This window comes from Chiloscyllium plagiosum, unplaced genomic scaffold (assembly GCF_037043375.1).
Source record: "Chiloscyllium plagiosum isolate Xiang-an unplaced genomic scaffold, Cpla_swu_hap1 HiC_scaffold_6, whole genome shotgun sequence".
In the NCBI taxonomy this organism is placed as follows: Eukaryota; Metazoa; Chordata; class Chondrichthyes; order Orectolobiformes; family Hemiscylliidae; genus Chiloscyllium; species Chiloscyllium plagiosum.
In genome coordinates, this window is record NW_028270144.1 from 54,783,035 (window position 1) to 54,801,198 (window position 18,164).

Here is an 18,164-nt window from a genome sequence, read left to right on the forward strand (position 1 = left end):
TAAATTGAAAGGCATGCAAGCAAATTGCTATTTGATTCTGAAAAGTATATGGGGCTTCAGGCAGAGAGAGCAGAGATTAACATTCTTTGGTGTTAAGCAGGTGATATTGGTGTGAACTCAAAGTAGAAAGGGCAGGAGTATGTGTTTTGCATCCTGTTGGAGGTGATGGAAAAGGTAGTATCATGTAGAAAATAAGAGGAGCCTTGCCATTGCTTTAGAATGGAGAAGAGTTGGCAAGAGCATAAATACATGAAATAAAGACATAGATGAGTATGCTATTGTCCACTGGCCACAAAAGAAGACCTCAGAAATTGAGATATTGCATTCCCACAACTGATGTGATGTATGCTCTCTTTCCCAAGGCTTTCAAATTGGGTTGCGCTAACTTTACATATGTTTCTACGATCAAGTATGTAGCTTACATATTTGAAGACTTTGTTTGAAAAAAAAACAAAACTTGAACATACTCTGAAAGATAATATGCAGGAGTTTTGTGTAGAACACAAATCTTTTATTGCATTGTTATGAATTGAGTTTAAGGATCTTTTAAAAGTTGCTGTGCAGTGTACAGTTGAACTAAAACTATTTTGTCTTATTCTACAGATTCCACTTGTAACATTGTAACTTGATCATCTATGATGCTCAACCTTGAATGCAAGTAATTATAATGAGTATACTTAGTTCTGTCCATTGATCTTTTCTGTATAGTGACATAAGTCCACTGCAAGTATATCACTCTGGTGCAATTGTGTGCAACTGCCTTCCTAACCTCTGCCCACAAGGAATTCGGTTCAAATCCTATTCAACATAGCCAGGAATGACTTGATCTGTTAAATCACATTATTTTCATTCTGTTTACAGCCTTGTTCGGATGGAAGTTTTCAAGTATTACCATCATCTGATAGCTTGTCTGAACCATCGTTTGCTGTATACCCAATGGACAAGCCCTTCCTCAATACTGATGTGTGCCAATCCTCCAATAAGCCTGTTGTTGCATATCCTGAGAGCAATAGTAGAGGTATATAATCTGAAAATTGTCACATAATTTGTAACCCATTTGTCCAATTCTTGTGCCTGAATGTGTACAATAAACTTTCTTCAGTATGAATTTAACTTAGATAAATTTGAATAACATTCAAATAATCATGTTGTAAAACTGTAAATTACAATATTATAAAGCAGTGTTATCTGAGAATCTGGCAATCTAACCAATTTAGTGAATAGCAGTATCATTATATTAGTTTTCCTAAATATTTTGCTAAAGCTGAATACTAACCTTGCATGCTTCATGCCAAACGGATCACTTCCTGCAAATGGATATTTTCCTGCACAACACTCCATTTTTCAGATTTGCGCGCTCATTTAAGCTATTTATATCCCTATGCACCCTTTTTTTGCAACTAAGTATTTCTGTCATCAGCAAATTTAGCAACGTGGTTGTTTCATCGAAGTTATTTAAATTGTAAAATGTTGAGGCCCTCGCACTGATCCCTGTGGCACATGACCCATTGTATCTTACTAATTCAAAAAAAGGCTCATTTTACACCTCTCCATTTTGTATTAACACAATTCTGTACACACCAATATATTGAATGGTACCCCATGAGTTTTTAGTTCCCACAATAACCTTTCGTGGCACCTTTTATGATCAAACGTCTGGAAATCCAAGTACATTTCATGCACCAGTTTTCCCCCTACTGTGCATGTTACTTGCTCTAAGAACCCCAATAAATTTGTTAAATATGGTTTTCCTAATATTCTGTTGATTCTACTGGTTTGTTGTAAATTTTTCCAAATGTTCTGCTCTAATGTCTTAACAGCTCCAAATGTTTTCCCTATGACAGATGTTAATTTAACTGGCCTGGAGTTTCCTGCTTTTTGAATGCAGGGGAACCTCGATTATCTGAGCGAGATGGGCGGGCACAATTTCGTTCGGATAATCGATTATTCTGTTAATCGATTTAAATCCCTTTTCTCTGGGGCTCAGAGTTTTCAAAGTCTGTTCCCCGTTCAAGAGGTAATGCAGCATCATAGAACATGAGACCCCGTCCTGCCCCTCACCCCATTCAACACTGCCCCCTCGCCCTCCCAATCCCTCCCCCTGCCCTCAACATCCCCCCAACCCCGTCCATCAGCCCCGCTTCTCTCTTCTCTTTCCCCCCCCCCCCCCGCAACCCCCATCCAACAACCCAATCTCTGTCCAGCACTCTTTTCCTTTCCCCCCCCCCCCACTGCCTCTTTGGGGTAGCTGGACTGTACACCAACAACGACTGCTGCTGCCTTTGTGGGGTAAGTTTCCAAATAGCGCCCATGTGCACACACACGTGTGAACACACAGCCAAGCACGCAACTTTTTGTCAAGTTCCACCTTTGACCTGTATTGATCCAATGTTAGAGAAATTATCTGGGGAAGAGAAGGGGTTTAGGGTACACCCCTCTGTAGAACTCCAGGGGAAGTGTGGGGAGAGATAGGGAGGGTGGGAGGTCAATCATTTGGAGATAATCCTTGTTTAATCACTAAGCAAAAGATACAATCACTGTTGGAAACAAGTCTTTGTAATGTTTCTGTTGGGACCTCGATCTCCTACGGATAATCCGATTTTCGGATAAATTGGTATTTGAATAATCAAGGTTTTTTTTTTAGATTAGATTACTTACAGTGTGGAAACAGGCCCTTCGGCCCAACAAGTCCACACCGCCCCGCCGAAGTGCAACCCACCCATACCCCCACACTTACCCCTTACCTAACACTACGGGCAATTTAGCATGGCCAATTCACCTGACCTGCACATCTTTGGACCGTGGGAGGAAACCGGAGCCCCCGGAGGAAACCCACGCTGCCGCGGGGAGAACGTGCAAACTCCACACAGTCAGTCGCCTGAGGCAGGAATTGAACCCAGGTCTCTGGTGCTGTGAGGCAGCAGTGCTAACCACTGTGCCACCGTGCTGCCCACTAAGGTTCCTCTGTATGTTGGCTATATTCATTCTCATTGAACCCTTCCTGAATCTAGGAACTTTGAGAATGAGAATCGGTACATGAATTTTTCCAGTTACTACTTTTAAGATGCAATGATGAAATACATGACCGCATGAGGATGTCAACCTGCAGTTGTAACAGTTTGCTCAATCTCCAATCTCTGGTGATTTTATAAGTTTCTTCAGTCCCTCCTGATTCTTACTTATTTTGAAGATTATTGCCATACTTTTCACATTTCTTTCCTTTTGTGTTCACTCCTACTGTTTGTTTATTTGGGGAGAGTGGGCTGTACCCGTGTCCCAGAGGTGACTTTGCTTTTTTAATTTCTTATCTCTGTACATATCTTGGTTTTCGGAACTGTCACCCCTTTCTAAAATGTCCTACCAACTCTATCTACCACCTGTTTGTAACATTTTATCCGTCCTAATTGTGCTGTTGAGTATTCAGGTTTCAATTTCTTTGGTAACCTCTTCTGTTGCTTTCTACTTTTTGTACTTTTATACCTCTTTCTGACATGGTCTGTTTACCACCTCTCATTAATAACTTCTCTCTTGCCTTGTCCCTACTTTTTTGATTTACCAAATTTGATCTTTTTGTCCCCACTGTACAATTTCAAACCTTATTTCTGGTTTATGTTGGCGAGAACACTGACTCCAGCATAGCTCAGGCGTAGAGTATGCCAATGATTGAGATCCCACTTTCTCCCATACTGGTGCCTGTGCCATACTGGTGCCCCGCAAGTCAGAACCTACTTCTCTCATACTAGTCCTTGAACTATGTATTCGTTTTTTTAATCTTATTATCCTTTTTTATGTTAGATTGCTTATGGCTCAAGTAATTATCCAGAAGTTTGCGATTCTGCCTCCAGTTTCATATCTTGCTCTTTATGACTTTGCAGAGACTCTTGCCTATTATAAGACAGAAGGCATCTGCAGCAACCATATGACTAGATTCTGCCTCTCCTGTCACAAATTTCATTCCTGAGCAGATGTTCTGAACTAACCAAGCAAATCTTTTGGATTCTTGTTTCAGTGAGCAGGGTCAGTCCCATGCTACCACAACACACTTTTTTTTTCCCCATCATTGTGAAATGGCAGTTAGCTCATCTATCTTGTAGTCCACATACTTATTCAAATAAATTGAGCGCCTCTGAGGTTTTGAACAATTACAAAGGCTGAGGATCCTGCAGTTCCTAGGTACCCATGCCTGCTTAACCTTGCAGTCACCCTTGTCCCTGACCAAATCAGAAGACCCAGCCCTAAATTGTGACTACGCCCTGGAATAGTGTTCCTTGCCTTGCTGCATTTCTATATTTCTTCGCAACTCTGAGCTGCAGGCATGTTTACCCTGGATCATCCCAGTGTCCAGGGCCTCTGACGTCAGCTTCCCTGTCGTTATCATTGTCTTGATTAATCTTTGTTCATTTATCACTTGTCTAATTAGAAATGGTAATGATAATTTCCTGATATATTTCCTGTGTCTTAAAGAGGTGAGACAAGTGAACAAAATACTTTGCTAACTAATCACTTGCCCTGTGTTGTCACTATTTTAATCCAAATGTGGTTAATGGCGAAGGTGTTTAGGGTAGAATTTGTACTGCTTTCTGCCCCAACTTGTGCAGAATTAAGTCCTGCTCTTCTGAAGGCTGAGAAAGGGAGAGACAGGAGCCCATCCCTCCTTCCCCTGACCGAACTCTGGTTTTATGCTCTGTCCCAGCTGAATTCCATCAATGTAAAGATGATTTCTGATCTTAACAGTATCTTAACATGCCAACGAGCTAATATGGCTTCTAATTTTAATTACAAGTGTATACTGAATGCAGTTAATGAAATAGTCCCTTGCACTATGGCCAGAGTAAAAATTTTAATGATGCAACATGTGTACTTCCTTGGTTCCGGCCAGTAGGGTACAGCACTTTGTTCAGGATGCACGCACAAATGTGCTGACAATGCCAGACTTGCTACTGTGCTGCTTGACAGTGAGTCCCAGGTTTGGTTGCATGCTTCGCTCTGCCTTAATTGTGCAGCAACCTTCAGATATTTAGATAAGATTGTTCTGATGTGTGTGCAATGCAAACCTCCAGTAAAATGTCAGCATCATAACTAATTCTTCTGTCCTTAGTTTTATCTCCTTATTTGTTTGAATAGTTTTTAAATATTTGTAAGGTATTAGCCAATGTTTCTGACAAGCTCTCTTTTATAAAATAATATTTTGCACCTTTACGTCCTTGAACATATTTGTAGTGATATTTAGTTGAATGTAACTATCAAGATTGACTTTGTTTCTGCTTCTGACATTTTAATTTAGCTATACTTTCAGCATTAAGAAATCTTCAGGAGAAAATTCGTAAGTTGGAGTTGGAGCGAGCACAGGCAGAGGAAAACTTAAAATGGATGGTCAGAGGAGCAGCTGAGAGTAAAAACATCTTGGATAAGAGCCAGCCAAAAGAAGGCAATGCGAAAATTGAAGTAGCACAACATAGTCGAGGTTTGTTGAAGTGGTTCAGTATTTGGAGCTTTCAAAGCTAAAATCTGGCACTTTTTCCTCTGACTAGAGGATACTGAATATTATAAGAATCAATTCTGATAGCAGGTGGATACCTTTCCATAACTAATATATTGTTTGAGTAATACTTTTTAATGTTTCAGGGCTGCTTGTTTGAATCTGGAAACAGATGTTTGTGCATTTCCCATGTATCTTGATATTTTGTTTCAGTACTGTGGAAAGAATATTCTGATATTAAAAGGATTCTGTAATGTCCTACAATTAAATACAGGTTTGAATCTGAGCAAAATGTTATAACTCAGTTTTTAATTTCCAGCAGTGGCAGCACAATTGTCAGCAGCAGAATCTCATTGTAACATTCTGGAAAAGCAGCTGGAATATATGAGAAAAATGGTGCAGAATGCTGAACTGGGGAGAGAAATGGCCTTGCAAAGACAGGTAATGGTGAGGTTATCAAGCCCAAAAACCCAAACCCAAAATTTTCAAGCTGACCCTTGATTGATCGCCCAGTGTAATTGGTGATTGCTTTTAGATGGGCATGAAAATTTACCACATCTGAACTTCAATGTATACCTCTCAGCACTTCAGTTTGATGTAAATTTAGGAACTGGATGCAGTATTGACCTGACTCAATTTGAATGTCAGCTGCTGTGGCAACATCTTATAGAGAAGGTTAATATTTTGAGCCCTATATGTCTTTTGAGTTCTGAGTTTCTCTGGCATCTTCTGTTTGTTTCACATTTCCAGCATTTACAGTATTTTGCTTCCAATTTGATCTGAACAATACCAACCTCTTCAAATTGCAGTGCCAAATTGCTCAAGATAGTAGTGTGTATGTTGGCTGTTGGCTCTGAAAATGCCTTTAAGCTACTTGAATATCTGGAAAATATTAAATGATTGGAAGGCATTTTAGTACAAATTGTTTAATGAACTTCTGCTTAATTCAATTCTGATTATTGTAGCAAAATGTTTTAAAGTATTTGTGTGCCAAAATTATTTGACTTCAGGAATGCATTTGTGTGTCCATTTGTATGGACACATTTTATTTGCTAACTTTCTCAAAAGTTGTACTGTTGTTGGCTTTTAGAAAGGACTGTGGCATTCAAAAATGCAGTAGAACTGCAATACTGAAATGCTTATTACCACTTTGGGAAATATTTGAATAAACAGTGGAAATAGTATGATTAAAATGGATGAACAGAAAATTATTCTTTTAGGACTTGTATTATAGACTTTCAAGTACTATTGGAGATTAGAAAATATTAAATAGTGTAGATATAAAGGGGAAACTAATTTCCAGATCAACTGTGGAAGCAAACCAACTAGAACAGCCAAATTCATTTTTTTTTACTTATTCTAGTTAGCTTTATGGAAAAATGCATTCTTGAAACCGCTATTAAATTTAGTGAGGATTTTTCATAACAAAATCATTTTGTGAGGACGTAAGTCATGAATTGATCAGTGTTTTAGAGGAATCAAGCAGGATTGACCACCTTTAAACTAAGCAATATCATTTTTAACAGCTAAAACTGGGAATGGGAGGCATTCAGTAGTGTATTGGATAAAATCCAGGAAATGGAATATCTGTTTTATAAGACAAGGCTGTTAATTTTGATATTCTTTTGATCAATAAAGATTAACAGATGGTATACATTGCAACAGTTGTGAGAATGTGGACTTGACCATAATTTTAAGGATGATCAGTCTTGGGATCAATTTTTTTTTGTTTTATAATTGACAAAATGTGAGATCCCGAATACTAGATATCGCATCCCCACATCCCCTGCTGTGTTACCTGATAGATTTGTTGCCATCATTTCTTTCTCTGGTAGGAATCTGCAAGCTCCCATGGCTTCAAACAGTCGAACGAAACCACTTAGTAGTCCCTGTAAAACAAGGCTGTTATTTTAACCAAAATTTCATGTGTTGCATAATGGTAAAAAGTTAACTAATATAGTTGGTATTACTACAGAAATTGAGGAAGACCCCAGATGTTCTGTTCTTCTCTCTGCAGTTGTTTTCTCCATTCTACCCCCAAGCCTTTGTGATGTCATATCGGGTAGTGTTAACAGCATTAACTCTTTCAGACTTTTACTCCTTTTTGTACAATATTGAATTGGGACAGTAATAGAATCCACAATCTAAATGCAACTTGCTTTCTAACATCCAGAATTAACATGAAGTGGATATGGAGAACAGACAAAAGTGGTTGAATATTCCAGAGTATATCAAATTGCAAATGTAATGACAACAGATTTCTCAGCAATTTGTCCAGATGCCAGTGACCCTGAATCACCAAAGCTTTTATGAAAATTTCTAATTTCTTCCCCTTTTCAGAAGGTTTGGCTTTAATTCCCTCAAAAGCCATGCCATCGCGAATTGCTCACATTGTGATAGTTGACCCTTTGTTGAACACCACTTGATTAAAACACCTGAGGGTTGCAAAGGTGCAATTAACTCTGGTTGGGAGACTTCAATGTTCCTCACCAAGTGATTCAGCAGCACTACTTCTGATCAAATAGTCTTAAAAGACGCAGTTACTAGGGTCTGCAGCAGGTCTTGAAAGAACCAACAAGAGGAAAAATCATACTTCATCTCATCTGCACCAGTCTACCTGCCATGCAAACATCTGTTCATGACAATACTGTCCACTTGAGGCCAAATCCTCAACATGAAGATGGGGCATGTCAATTGTGTTGCAGGGTTCGAACACTCTGCTCAATATGATCCACTTCAAACTAATCTAGCATCTCAAGACTGGACATTAATGAAGCACTGTGAGCCATCAACAGCAGCAGAATTGTACTGGAACGCAAACTATAACCTCAAGCCCCAACATATTCCCCAACTCCTCCATTTATCCTCAAGCCAGGGCAGTAGTGCTGCTTCAGAGAAGAATGCAAGAGGATCTTTCAGGAAGCGCACCAGCTACAACACAGCTGCCAAACAGCAAGTGATTACAGCAATTCCTCAACCAACTGATGAAATTCAAGTTGTGCAGTCCTGCTGCATTCCATCATGAATAATGTTGGACAAGCAAGCTCACTTGAAAGTGGTTCGACAAATATAGTCATTGGGATATGGTGTTCCAACATACTTAGTAATGAGACTGCAACAGATGAGGCTCAAGCATTTGCAATGGTCTTCAGCTAGAAGTGCGGAATGCATGATCCTGACTACTTTAACGTCTGCCTCTGATTTGATTAGGAGAAAGTGAGGACTGCAAATTCTGGAGATCAGAGCTGAAAATGTGTCGCTGGAAAAGCACAGCAGGTCAAGCAGCATCCAAGGAGCAGGAGAATCGATGTTTCGGGCATGAGCCCTTCTTCAGGAATGAGGAGAGTGTGCCAAGCAGGCTAAGATAAGAGGGAGGAGGGACTTGGGGGAGGGGTGTTGGAAATGGGATAGGTGGAAGGAGGTTAAGGTGAGGGTGATAGGCTGGAGTGGGGGTGGGGCGGAGAGGTCAGGAAGAAGATTGCAGGTTAGGAAGGTGGTGCTGAGTTCGAGGGTTGGGACTGAGACAAGGTGGGGGGAGGGGTAATGAGGAAACTGGAGAAATCTGAATTCATCCCTTGTGGTTGGAGGGTTCCTAGGCAGAAGATGAGGCGCTCTTCCTCCAGCCGTCGTGTTGCTGTGGTCTGGCGATGGAGGAGTCCAAGGACCTGCATGTCCTTGGTGGAGTGGGAGGGGAAGTTGAAGTGTTGAGCCATGGGGTGGTTGGTCCGGGTGTCCCAGAGGTGTTCTCTGAAACATTCTGCAAGTAGGCGGCCTGTCTCCCCAATATAGAGCAAGCCACATCGGGTGCAGCGGGTGCAGTAAAGGATGTGTGTGGAAGTGCAGGTGAATTTGTGGCGGATATGGAAGGATCCCTTGGGGCCTTGGAGGGAATTAAAAGGGGAGGTGTGGGCGCAAGTTTTGTATTTCTTGCGGTTGCAGGGGAAGGTGCCAGGAGTGGAGGTTGGGTTGGTTGGGGGATGTGGACCTGACGAGGGAGTCACGGAGGAAATAGTCTTTTCGGAACGCTGATAGGAGATGGGAGGGAAATATATCCCTGGTGGTGGGGTCCGTTTAGAGGTGGCGGAAATGACGACGGATGATACGATGTATATGGAGGTTGGTGGGGTGGCAGGTGAGGACCAGTGGGGTTCTGTCCTGGTGGCAATTGGAGGGGTGGGGCTCCAGGGCGGAGGAGCAGGAAGTGGAGGAGATACGGTGGAGAGCATCGTCGATCACGTCTGGGGGGGAAATTGCAGTCTTTGAAGAAGGAGGCCATCTGGGTTGTATGGTATTGGAACTAATTTGATTCACTCACTCTTCATGATAGGAAAAAAGTGTCTGCAGATGTTAGATACTGTAAAAACTACTGGCCCTGAAAGTATTCCAGTAACCGTACTGGAGATGTGCTCCAGAACTTGCTGTACCCCTATCCAAACTGTTGCAGTACAGCTACAAGACCATACAACAACCTGCCAAATGATCTACTTGTCCATCACTTTGATAATATTGCTGATTATCAATAGTTACCTGCAAACCTGTTTTGGGTTTCACTGGACAGACAGACTTGACCTCTAATATCTTGGATCAAACATGGACATTTGACTCTGTGTTAAGGGTGGCATGGTGGCTCAGTGGCTAGCACTGCTGCCTCACAGCGCCAGGAACCCAGGTTCATTTTCAGCCCTGGGTGACTGTCTGTCTGTGTGGAGGTTGCACATTCTCCCTGTGTCTGCGTGAGTTTCTTCCAGGTGCTCTGGATTCCTCCCACAATCTCAAGATGTGCAGGCTAGGTGAATTGGCCATGCTAAATTCCCCATAGTGTTCAGGGGTGTGTAGAGTAATAGGTTAGGGGAATGGGTCTCTGGTTGCTTTTTGGGGGTGGGAGGAGGGGGAGATCAGGGTGGACCTGTTGAGCCAAAGGGGCTGTTTCTACGCTGTAGGGATTCTAGTATCAAGCAGTCCTGGCAGAACTGGAATTCAGAGGAACTCAGTTGTGATTGTTGGCCATTCATCTCCATTCCAGGACATGCTTTGCAGGAATTGCCTACCATTATCTGACTACTTTTACTCTGGGACTTCAGGTGATGGTCTGGAATCCTTATGTGGTTGACCATTCATAGTGAGCAGAAAATTCCTTGTTTTCTTTTCAAATCTACTAGTTCAGAAATTAATCACTCGTAACTAGTCAGGATGAATCACTAACACCAGAGGACAGGCATGTAGTTGGCCATATCAATCACACTAAAATTGTCAAGGATCTAGAAGTAGTGTTGGGAAGCATTCTCCTTCCTCCAAGGAAGTTGCTTGACTGGTATTGCCACCTGACTCGGATTCAGCACTTAGTTGTACTACCCTATTTCTATGGCTGGTCAATTACACCTTTGTCACACGTTTGAATCCTTCTTCTAGTGAATGAACGTGAGTAGTTGTCCTGCACGTCAGAATCCTCTTTTCCATGAGCAACCCTGTTATTTTCCTAAGTTTTGCATTGACAGATACATTTGGTTCTAGGTCATTCTTTTGTTATCCGTTCCATCAAGCCTGGTGGCCTTTAATATAACCTTCCTCTTGTCTTTAATACAACTAAGAACAGTACAGGAAAGGGCAGAAACAGGCCATTTGGCCCACCATGTCTGTGCTGACCCTCTCAGCGATGGTCTAGTGGTATTGCTAGACTACTGGTGTGATGCAATTGAATTGTGGACATTTGGATAACATGAACCTCTGAATGGATATTGCAATTTTCTATAATGGCCTTTCATAACCAATTTGCTGGAATGCGGCATTGCAGAAGGATGCAACTGTCGTGTTAGAAGAACAACCTGTATTAACTTGGAGACCCAGGTTCGATTCAATTTGAATTTTTGTTTTTTTAAAAAAAACTGGAATTAAAAATTGTCAAAAACCCATCTGATTTCCTTCAGTGAAGGAAACATGCCATCCTCACCTGGTCTGACCAAAATGTTACTCCAGACCCACAGTAATGTGGTTGACTGTCAGTTGCCCTCTGATATGGCCTAGCAAGCCATTGAGTTGTACCAATTGCTACCAAATCTACCAAGCCCCTAGATGTTGATGAGGGCGACTTTGAGGGATCGTTGTCTTTCCTGGTGCCTAGCTCAATGCCAGGTGATCCATCTGGTTTCATTTCTTTGATCAAGAGTAGACTGATGGGGTGGTAATTGGCCAGGTTGGATTTGTGCTGCTTTTTATGTACAGGACATACCTGGGCAATTTTTCACATTGTTGGGTCGATGTCAGTGTTTCAACTGTACTGGAACAGCTTGGTTAGGGGAGCAGCAAGTTCTGGAGCACAAAACTTCAGTAATGTTGTCAGGGCCTGCAGCCTTTGCTTATCCAGTGCCTCCAGGTTCATGTGGCATGTGGAAACAGGCCCTTCTGCCCAACAAGTCCACACCAACTCTCTGAAGAGTAACTCACCAGGCCCATTTCTCCTATTTACTCCTGCTGAATGTATCTAACCTACACATCCCTCCACGTTATGGGCAATTTAGCACAGCCAATTCAGCTAACCTGCACATCCTTGGACTGTTGGAGAAAACCAGAGCACTTGGAGGAAACCCAAGCAGACATGGGAGAATGTGCAAACGACAGAGACACCCAAGGCTTGAATAGAACCCAGATCCCTGGCATTGAGGCAGCAGTGCTAACCACTGAGCCACCATGTCACCCCAAGGAGTGAATCAAATTGGCTGAAAACAGGTATCTGTAATACTGGGGGATTACTGGAGGAGGCTGAAATGGATCTACTCAGCAGTCTGGTGAAGATTGCTGCAAACCCTTCAGCCTCATCTTTACACTGAAGATGAGGGATGTTTATGGAGCCCCCTTTTCCAGCGAGTTGTTTAGTCATCCACCAGCATTTACAACTGGATGTACCAGGACTGCAGAACTTAAATGTGATCCATTGGTTGTGGGTTCAATCACTTCCTGCTTATGCTGTTTGACATGCATGTTGTCCTGTCTGGTAGCTTTGCTAGGTTGACACCTCGTCTTCAGCTAAGTCTGGTGCTGCTTGTCGTATGCTCTCCTGCACTTTCTATTGAACTAGGGTTGATCTCCTTGCTTGATTGTAATGGTTGGGTGGGGTAATATACTGGACCATGAGGTTATACATTGGGTTGAAGTCTAATTCTGCTGCTGCTGATGGCCCATAATGCCTCAGAGATGCCCAATCTTGTGTTGCTAGATCTATTCAAGGTCGCCATTTAGCATGGTAGTGCCATACAACAAGATGGAGATTATTTTCAAGGTGAAGGCAGGACTTTTTCTCCACAAGACCTGTGTGGTGGTCTCTTACTGATACTGTCATGGACAGATGCATCTACAGCTAGCAGATTAGGATGAGGTAAAGTATGTTTTTCCCTCACTACCTGTCGCAGACCCAGTCTAGCAGCTATGTCCTTTAGGACCCAACCAGCTCGATCTGGAGTACTGCTGCTGAGCCAGTCTTGGTGGACATTGAAATCCCCCACTCGGAGTACCTTTTGGTGCCCTTGCCAGCCTCTAGTCATCAGCTGAAGGAGGACAGTACATGGTTATCGTGGAGAGATTTCCTCACCCTTATTTAACCTGAAGCCATGAGGCTTCACGGGTTCTGGACTCAATGCTGAGGACGCCCAGAATAAAACCATTCAACTGTATACCACTGTACCACTGCCTCTGCTGGGTCTGTCCTGTTAGTGAGACAGGACATATCTAGGGACAGTGATGGCAGTGTCTGGGACATTATCTGTAAGGTAAGATTCCATAAGTTTGACTAGTGCGAGACAGCTCACCCAATTTTGGCACTAGCCCCTGGATGTTCATGAGGATGACTTCATGGGATTGAAAGGGCTGTTTCTGCCATTGTCTTTCCTGGTGCCTAGCTCAATGCCATCTGATTTCATTTCTTTGATCAAAAGTCAAGTGATTGAAGGTGTCATCAACAGTGCTATCAAGCAGCAGAGCACCACCTCGGAAATAACCTAAACATGATGCAGAGTTTGAGTTCTACCAGGGCCAATCAGCTCCTGACCACCTTGTAGCTTTGGTTCTAACACAAACAAAAGAGACAACCAGAGGTGAGTGTGACAGCTCTTGATATTAAGGCTGCATTCAACTGAGGCACCAGAGAGTCTTCGCAAAACTGGAATCAGAGTGTCAAGGTGCAAACTCTCGGGTGGTTAGAGTCATACCTGATACAGGAAGATGGTCGTAGTTGGAGATCATTCATCTCAGCTCAGATATGTCTCAGGAGTTCCTCAGGGTAGTGTCCTAGACCCAACCATCTTCAGCTGCTTCATGAATGGCCTTCACTCCATCATAAGGCCTGAAGTGGGGATATGCAATCATTGGCGAACAAGGTTCACCACTCATGATTCCTCAGACTAAAGCAGTCAGTGTGCAAATGCAACAAGATCCAGGCTTGGGTTGATACGTGGCAAGTACCATTCATGCCACATAAATTGCAGGTTATGTTCATCACCAATAAGAGACAATCTGACCACTTCTCCCTGACATTCAATGGTGTTACTGAATCCTCCACTATCAACATCCTGGGCATTGCTATTGATCAAAACTTAACTGGATTTGCCACATAAATGCAGTGGCTACAAGAGCAGATCAGGGCTAGGAACAGTGCAACAGGTAACTTAATTCCTGATTTCCCAAAGTCTGTCCACCATCTACAAGGCACAAGTCAGTGCATCCCCAACAACACTCTAAACATGACACAATCGAGGACAAAGCAGACTACTTAATTGGCACCACATCTACAAACATCCAATCCCTCTACCACCGTTGCTTAATAGCAGTAGTGCTTCTTATCTGTTAGAGGCATTATAGAAATTTGCCAAAGATTTTCAGCACATTCCAAACCAATGGCCTCTTCCTAGAATGACCAGGGCAGTGGCTATATGGGAAAAACCCACGTTCAAGTTCCCCTTGAAGCCACTCATCATCTGACTTGGAAAACCGTTCTTTCACTGCTGGGGCAAAATTTGGGAATTCCTTCCCTAACGGTGTTGTGGATCAACCTTCAATAGGTGGACTGCAGCAGTTCAAGAAGGCAGCTCAGCACCACTTTCTCAAGGGCAATTAGGGATGGGAAATAAATGCTGACCAGCCAGTAATGCCCATATCCCACAAAATGAATAAATGCTATTCAAAACTATTTTTCTGTCTATGCGTGGTCCGTATCCCCCTCTTATGTCTGAATTTCCTTGTTAGAGGTTTTGTTTCAGCACCTGTAACTACTGTTTTTTTTTGTAAAATCTTGTTCGCCAAACATGCTAGAAAATATAAAACATTTTGATTTTAAAAGGAACTCCAATTTCTAACCTGGGGGAAAATCCAAAGGTAGCATGATCTTTTATTTTGAGTTATACTATTGAGCAGTGCTATTAAAAGCGGTTATTGAAGTATCGTGGAAATTTAAATCTGCAAATGCTTTTAAAGGTGTCATTTAAAAAATTTGAAAACTGGAACTTGGATTTCTAAGGCATCTGTTTTAGAATTATGGAACCAGGAATGTTAGACAGTTCTGATGTGGAGCAGCCATTAAAGTTTAGAGCATCAGTAGCCTGAATGGCCCACTTGTTCCTCTGTTAGTACATTTCGAGCAAAATTGCACTTCTGAAGTGGCAATGTGTCTTGTAAAGCCTGTAGCATACTTTGATTTAAAACAATTTCTGTTTGAATTTTTTTCTGCTAATCAATCAAGATGTCTTTGGAAAAGAAGAACTTGGAGCAATCTGATCTACAATCAAAGCTTGAAAAACTTGACTTAATCGAGCGAGAATATCTTAGACTAACAGCAACACAGTCTACAGCAGAGGTTAATGTGTTATGTGTTAATATTTTTGTCTGTTATGTTCCCTATAGGATAACCAGTATTTAAATAGCCCAGAGTTTATAGTCAATGGGAAAAGATTTTTAATTGGCAACTTGTCATCAGACACCTGATCAAGTGCACAAGCCTCTACAGACAAGCTGTAGTGCAAGTGTGAGACTTTTAAAGATCAGATTAAAGAATTCTTCAGTGTGCGCAAGGAAGTGTAGTATATTTAAATGACTAATTTTTTTTGGTAGAAAAAGGAAATGAGCAGAATCAATAAAAACAAATGAAAATTTGTTTTCATTGAAAGGGGACATGAAAGGTCCTTAGTTGGTAGGATTAGGGAAAACCCTAAGGCTTTCTATAGGTATGTTAGGAATAAAAGAATGACTAGGGTAGGAATAGGTCCAGTCAAGGATAGTAGTGGGAAGTTGCGTGTGGAGGCGGAAGAGATTGGGGAGACACTGAATGAATACTTTTCTTCAGTATTTACTCAGGAACAGGGCATTGTCGTCGATGTGAATACTGAGTCACAAATAAGTAGAATGGATGGCTTTGAGGTATGTAGAGAAGAGGTGTTGGAAATCCTGGAAAAGGTGAAAATAGATAAGTCCCCTGGGCCTGATGGCATTTATCCTAGGATTCTCTGGGAAGCAAGGGAGGAGATTGCAGAGCCATTGGCCTTGATTTTTATGTCCTCTTTGTCTACAGGAGTAGTGCCAGCAGACTGGAGGATAGCAAATGTGGTTCCCTTGTTCAAAAAGGGGAGTAGGGATAACCCTAGTCACTATAGGCTGGTGAGTCTCACTTCTGTTGTGGGCAAAGTCTTAGAGAGAATTGTAAGGGATAGGATTTATGCACATCTGGATAGGAATAATGTGATCAAGGATAGTCAGCATGGTTTTGTGAAGGGCAGGTCGTGCCTCACAAACCTTATTGAATTCTTTGAAAAGGTGACGAAGGAGGTTGATGAGGGGAAAGCGGTAGATGTGGTATATATGGATTTTAGTAAGGCGTTTGATAAGGTTCCCCATGGTAGGCTACTGCAGAAAATACGGAGGTATGGCATTGAGGGTGAGTTGGAGGTTTGGATTAGGAATTGGCTGGATGGAAGAAGACTGAGGGTAGTAGTTGATGGCAAAGTTTCTTCATGGAGTGCCGTCACTAGCGGTGTTCCGCAAGGATCTGTTTTGGGACCATTGCTGTTTGTCATTTTTATAAATGACCTGGAAGAGGGGTTAGAAGGTTGGGTGAGCAAGTTTGCGGATGATACGAAAGTCGGAGGAGTTGTTGACAGTGAGGAAGGATGTGGCAGGTTACAGCAGGATATAGGGAAGCTGCAGAGCTGGGCAGAAAGGTGGCAAATGGAATTCAATGTAGCTAAGTGTGAGGTGATTCACTTTGGGAAGAATAACAAAAAGATGGGGTACTGGGCTAATGGTCGGATACTTGGTAGTGTGGATGAGCAGAGGGATCTTGGTGTCCATGTACACAGATCTCTGAAAGTTGCCACCCAGGTAAATAGTGTGGTGAGGAAGGCATATGGCGTACTGGCTTTTATTGGTAGAGGAATTGAGTTCCGGAGTCCTGAGGTCATGATGCAGTTGTATAAGACTCTGGTGCGGCCGCATCTGGAATATTGTGTGCAGTTTTGGTCGCCATAGGAAGGATGTGGAGGCACTGGAACGGGTGCAGAGGAGGTTTACCAGGATGTTGCCTGGTATGGAAGGAAGATCGTATGAGGAAAGATTGAGACACTTGGGGCTGTTTTCATTAGAGAAAAGAAGGTTTAGGGGCGACTTGATTGAGGTGTACAAGATGATTAGGGGGTTAGATAGGGTTGACAGCGTGAACCTTTTCCCGCGTATGGAGTCGGGTATTACAAGGGGGCATAGCTTTAAATTAAGGGGGGGTAGATATAGGACTGAAGTTAGGGGTAGGTTCTTCACTCAGCGAGTCGTAAGTTCATGGAATGCCCTGCCAGTAGCAGTGGTGGACTCTCCCTCTTTATGGGCATTTAAGCGGGCATTGGATAGGTATATGGAGGATAGTGGGTTAGTATAGGTTAGGTGGGTTGGATCGGCGCAACATCGAGGGCCAAAGGGCCTATACTGCGCTGTATTCTTCTGTGTTCTAAAATAGCCCAATCTTTGATCTTAAGAACTTTGTAACACATCATGAATTTCTGGTTGTTTGACAGTAATTGTAACTTATCATGCCGCGTTAGAGTATCACTCACAGATGTACCAGTCTCCTGTTTCTTTCAAGTGAGTACAGAAACTTCATGCTTGTGCATTTCAGTACAGAATCTCTTGACAAGGTACAGTTATAACTGAGTCCCTGGAAAAATAAGAGAATTTGAACAGCACCTTCCAAGTTTCAGGATTTTATCTGTGCACAGGTGTACACCAGCATTTCCTGCCCAATTTTTATTCTGTAATAGAGCTGATAACTGCACGTTATTTTATTTTTGGCAAAACTTGACTGGTGCATGACAGTCTGAATCCTTGCAACAAAGCAAATCACTTGCAATAACGATGCTGTAGTAAATGTCTATGTAGTTCTGTAGATTATACAAGACTTTTCCTTCTGCCTGACATAATTTTAACAGCCAATTATGTTTATTGCATAGAAGAAAATTTCTGAATTGGAAGAGAAGTTACGAGAAGAAGAACATCAACGAAAACTGATACAGAATAAAGCTGCACAGGTTTGTATAAGGAATCTAATACTGTTCTTAAAGCATTTGGGAATTTAAAATTGGACAGTATAGCAAGGCTTAGGAACCTAACTTAAACCACAGCAGATAAGGCGACAACTACAAAAAGGGGGACAGTCAACGCAGGA

The 18,164-nt window shown here is 42.2% G+C and overlaps 1 protein-coding gene across 4 annotated transcripts in view; it reads left to right on the top strand.

Moving 5' to 3' along the window:
* The window catches only part of LOC122550562 (centrosomal protein of 57 kDa), a 50,440-nt gene that overhangs the window by 18,683 nt on the left and 13,593 nt on the right, over positions 1-18,164 (top strand). For 2 of the 4 annotated variants that reach the window (XM_087988012.1, XM_043691471.2), the window contains exons 2-6: positions 862-1,018; positions 5,285-5,464; positions 5,799-5,920; positions 15,204-15,317; positions 17,950-18,027. In XM_087988012.1, coding sequence (XP_087844138.1) covers positions 862-1,018; positions 5,285-5,464; positions 5,799-5,920; positions 15,204-15,317; positions 17,950-18,027 — 651 coding nt within the window. Of the gene's footprint in view, positions 1-603; positions 659-861; positions 1,019-5,284; positions 5,465-5,798; positions 5,921-15,203; positions 15,318-17,949; positions 18,028-18,164 lie in introns of all 4 variants that reach the window. The other 2 variants (XM_043691474.2, XM_087988014.1) reach the window with 2 other exon arrangements.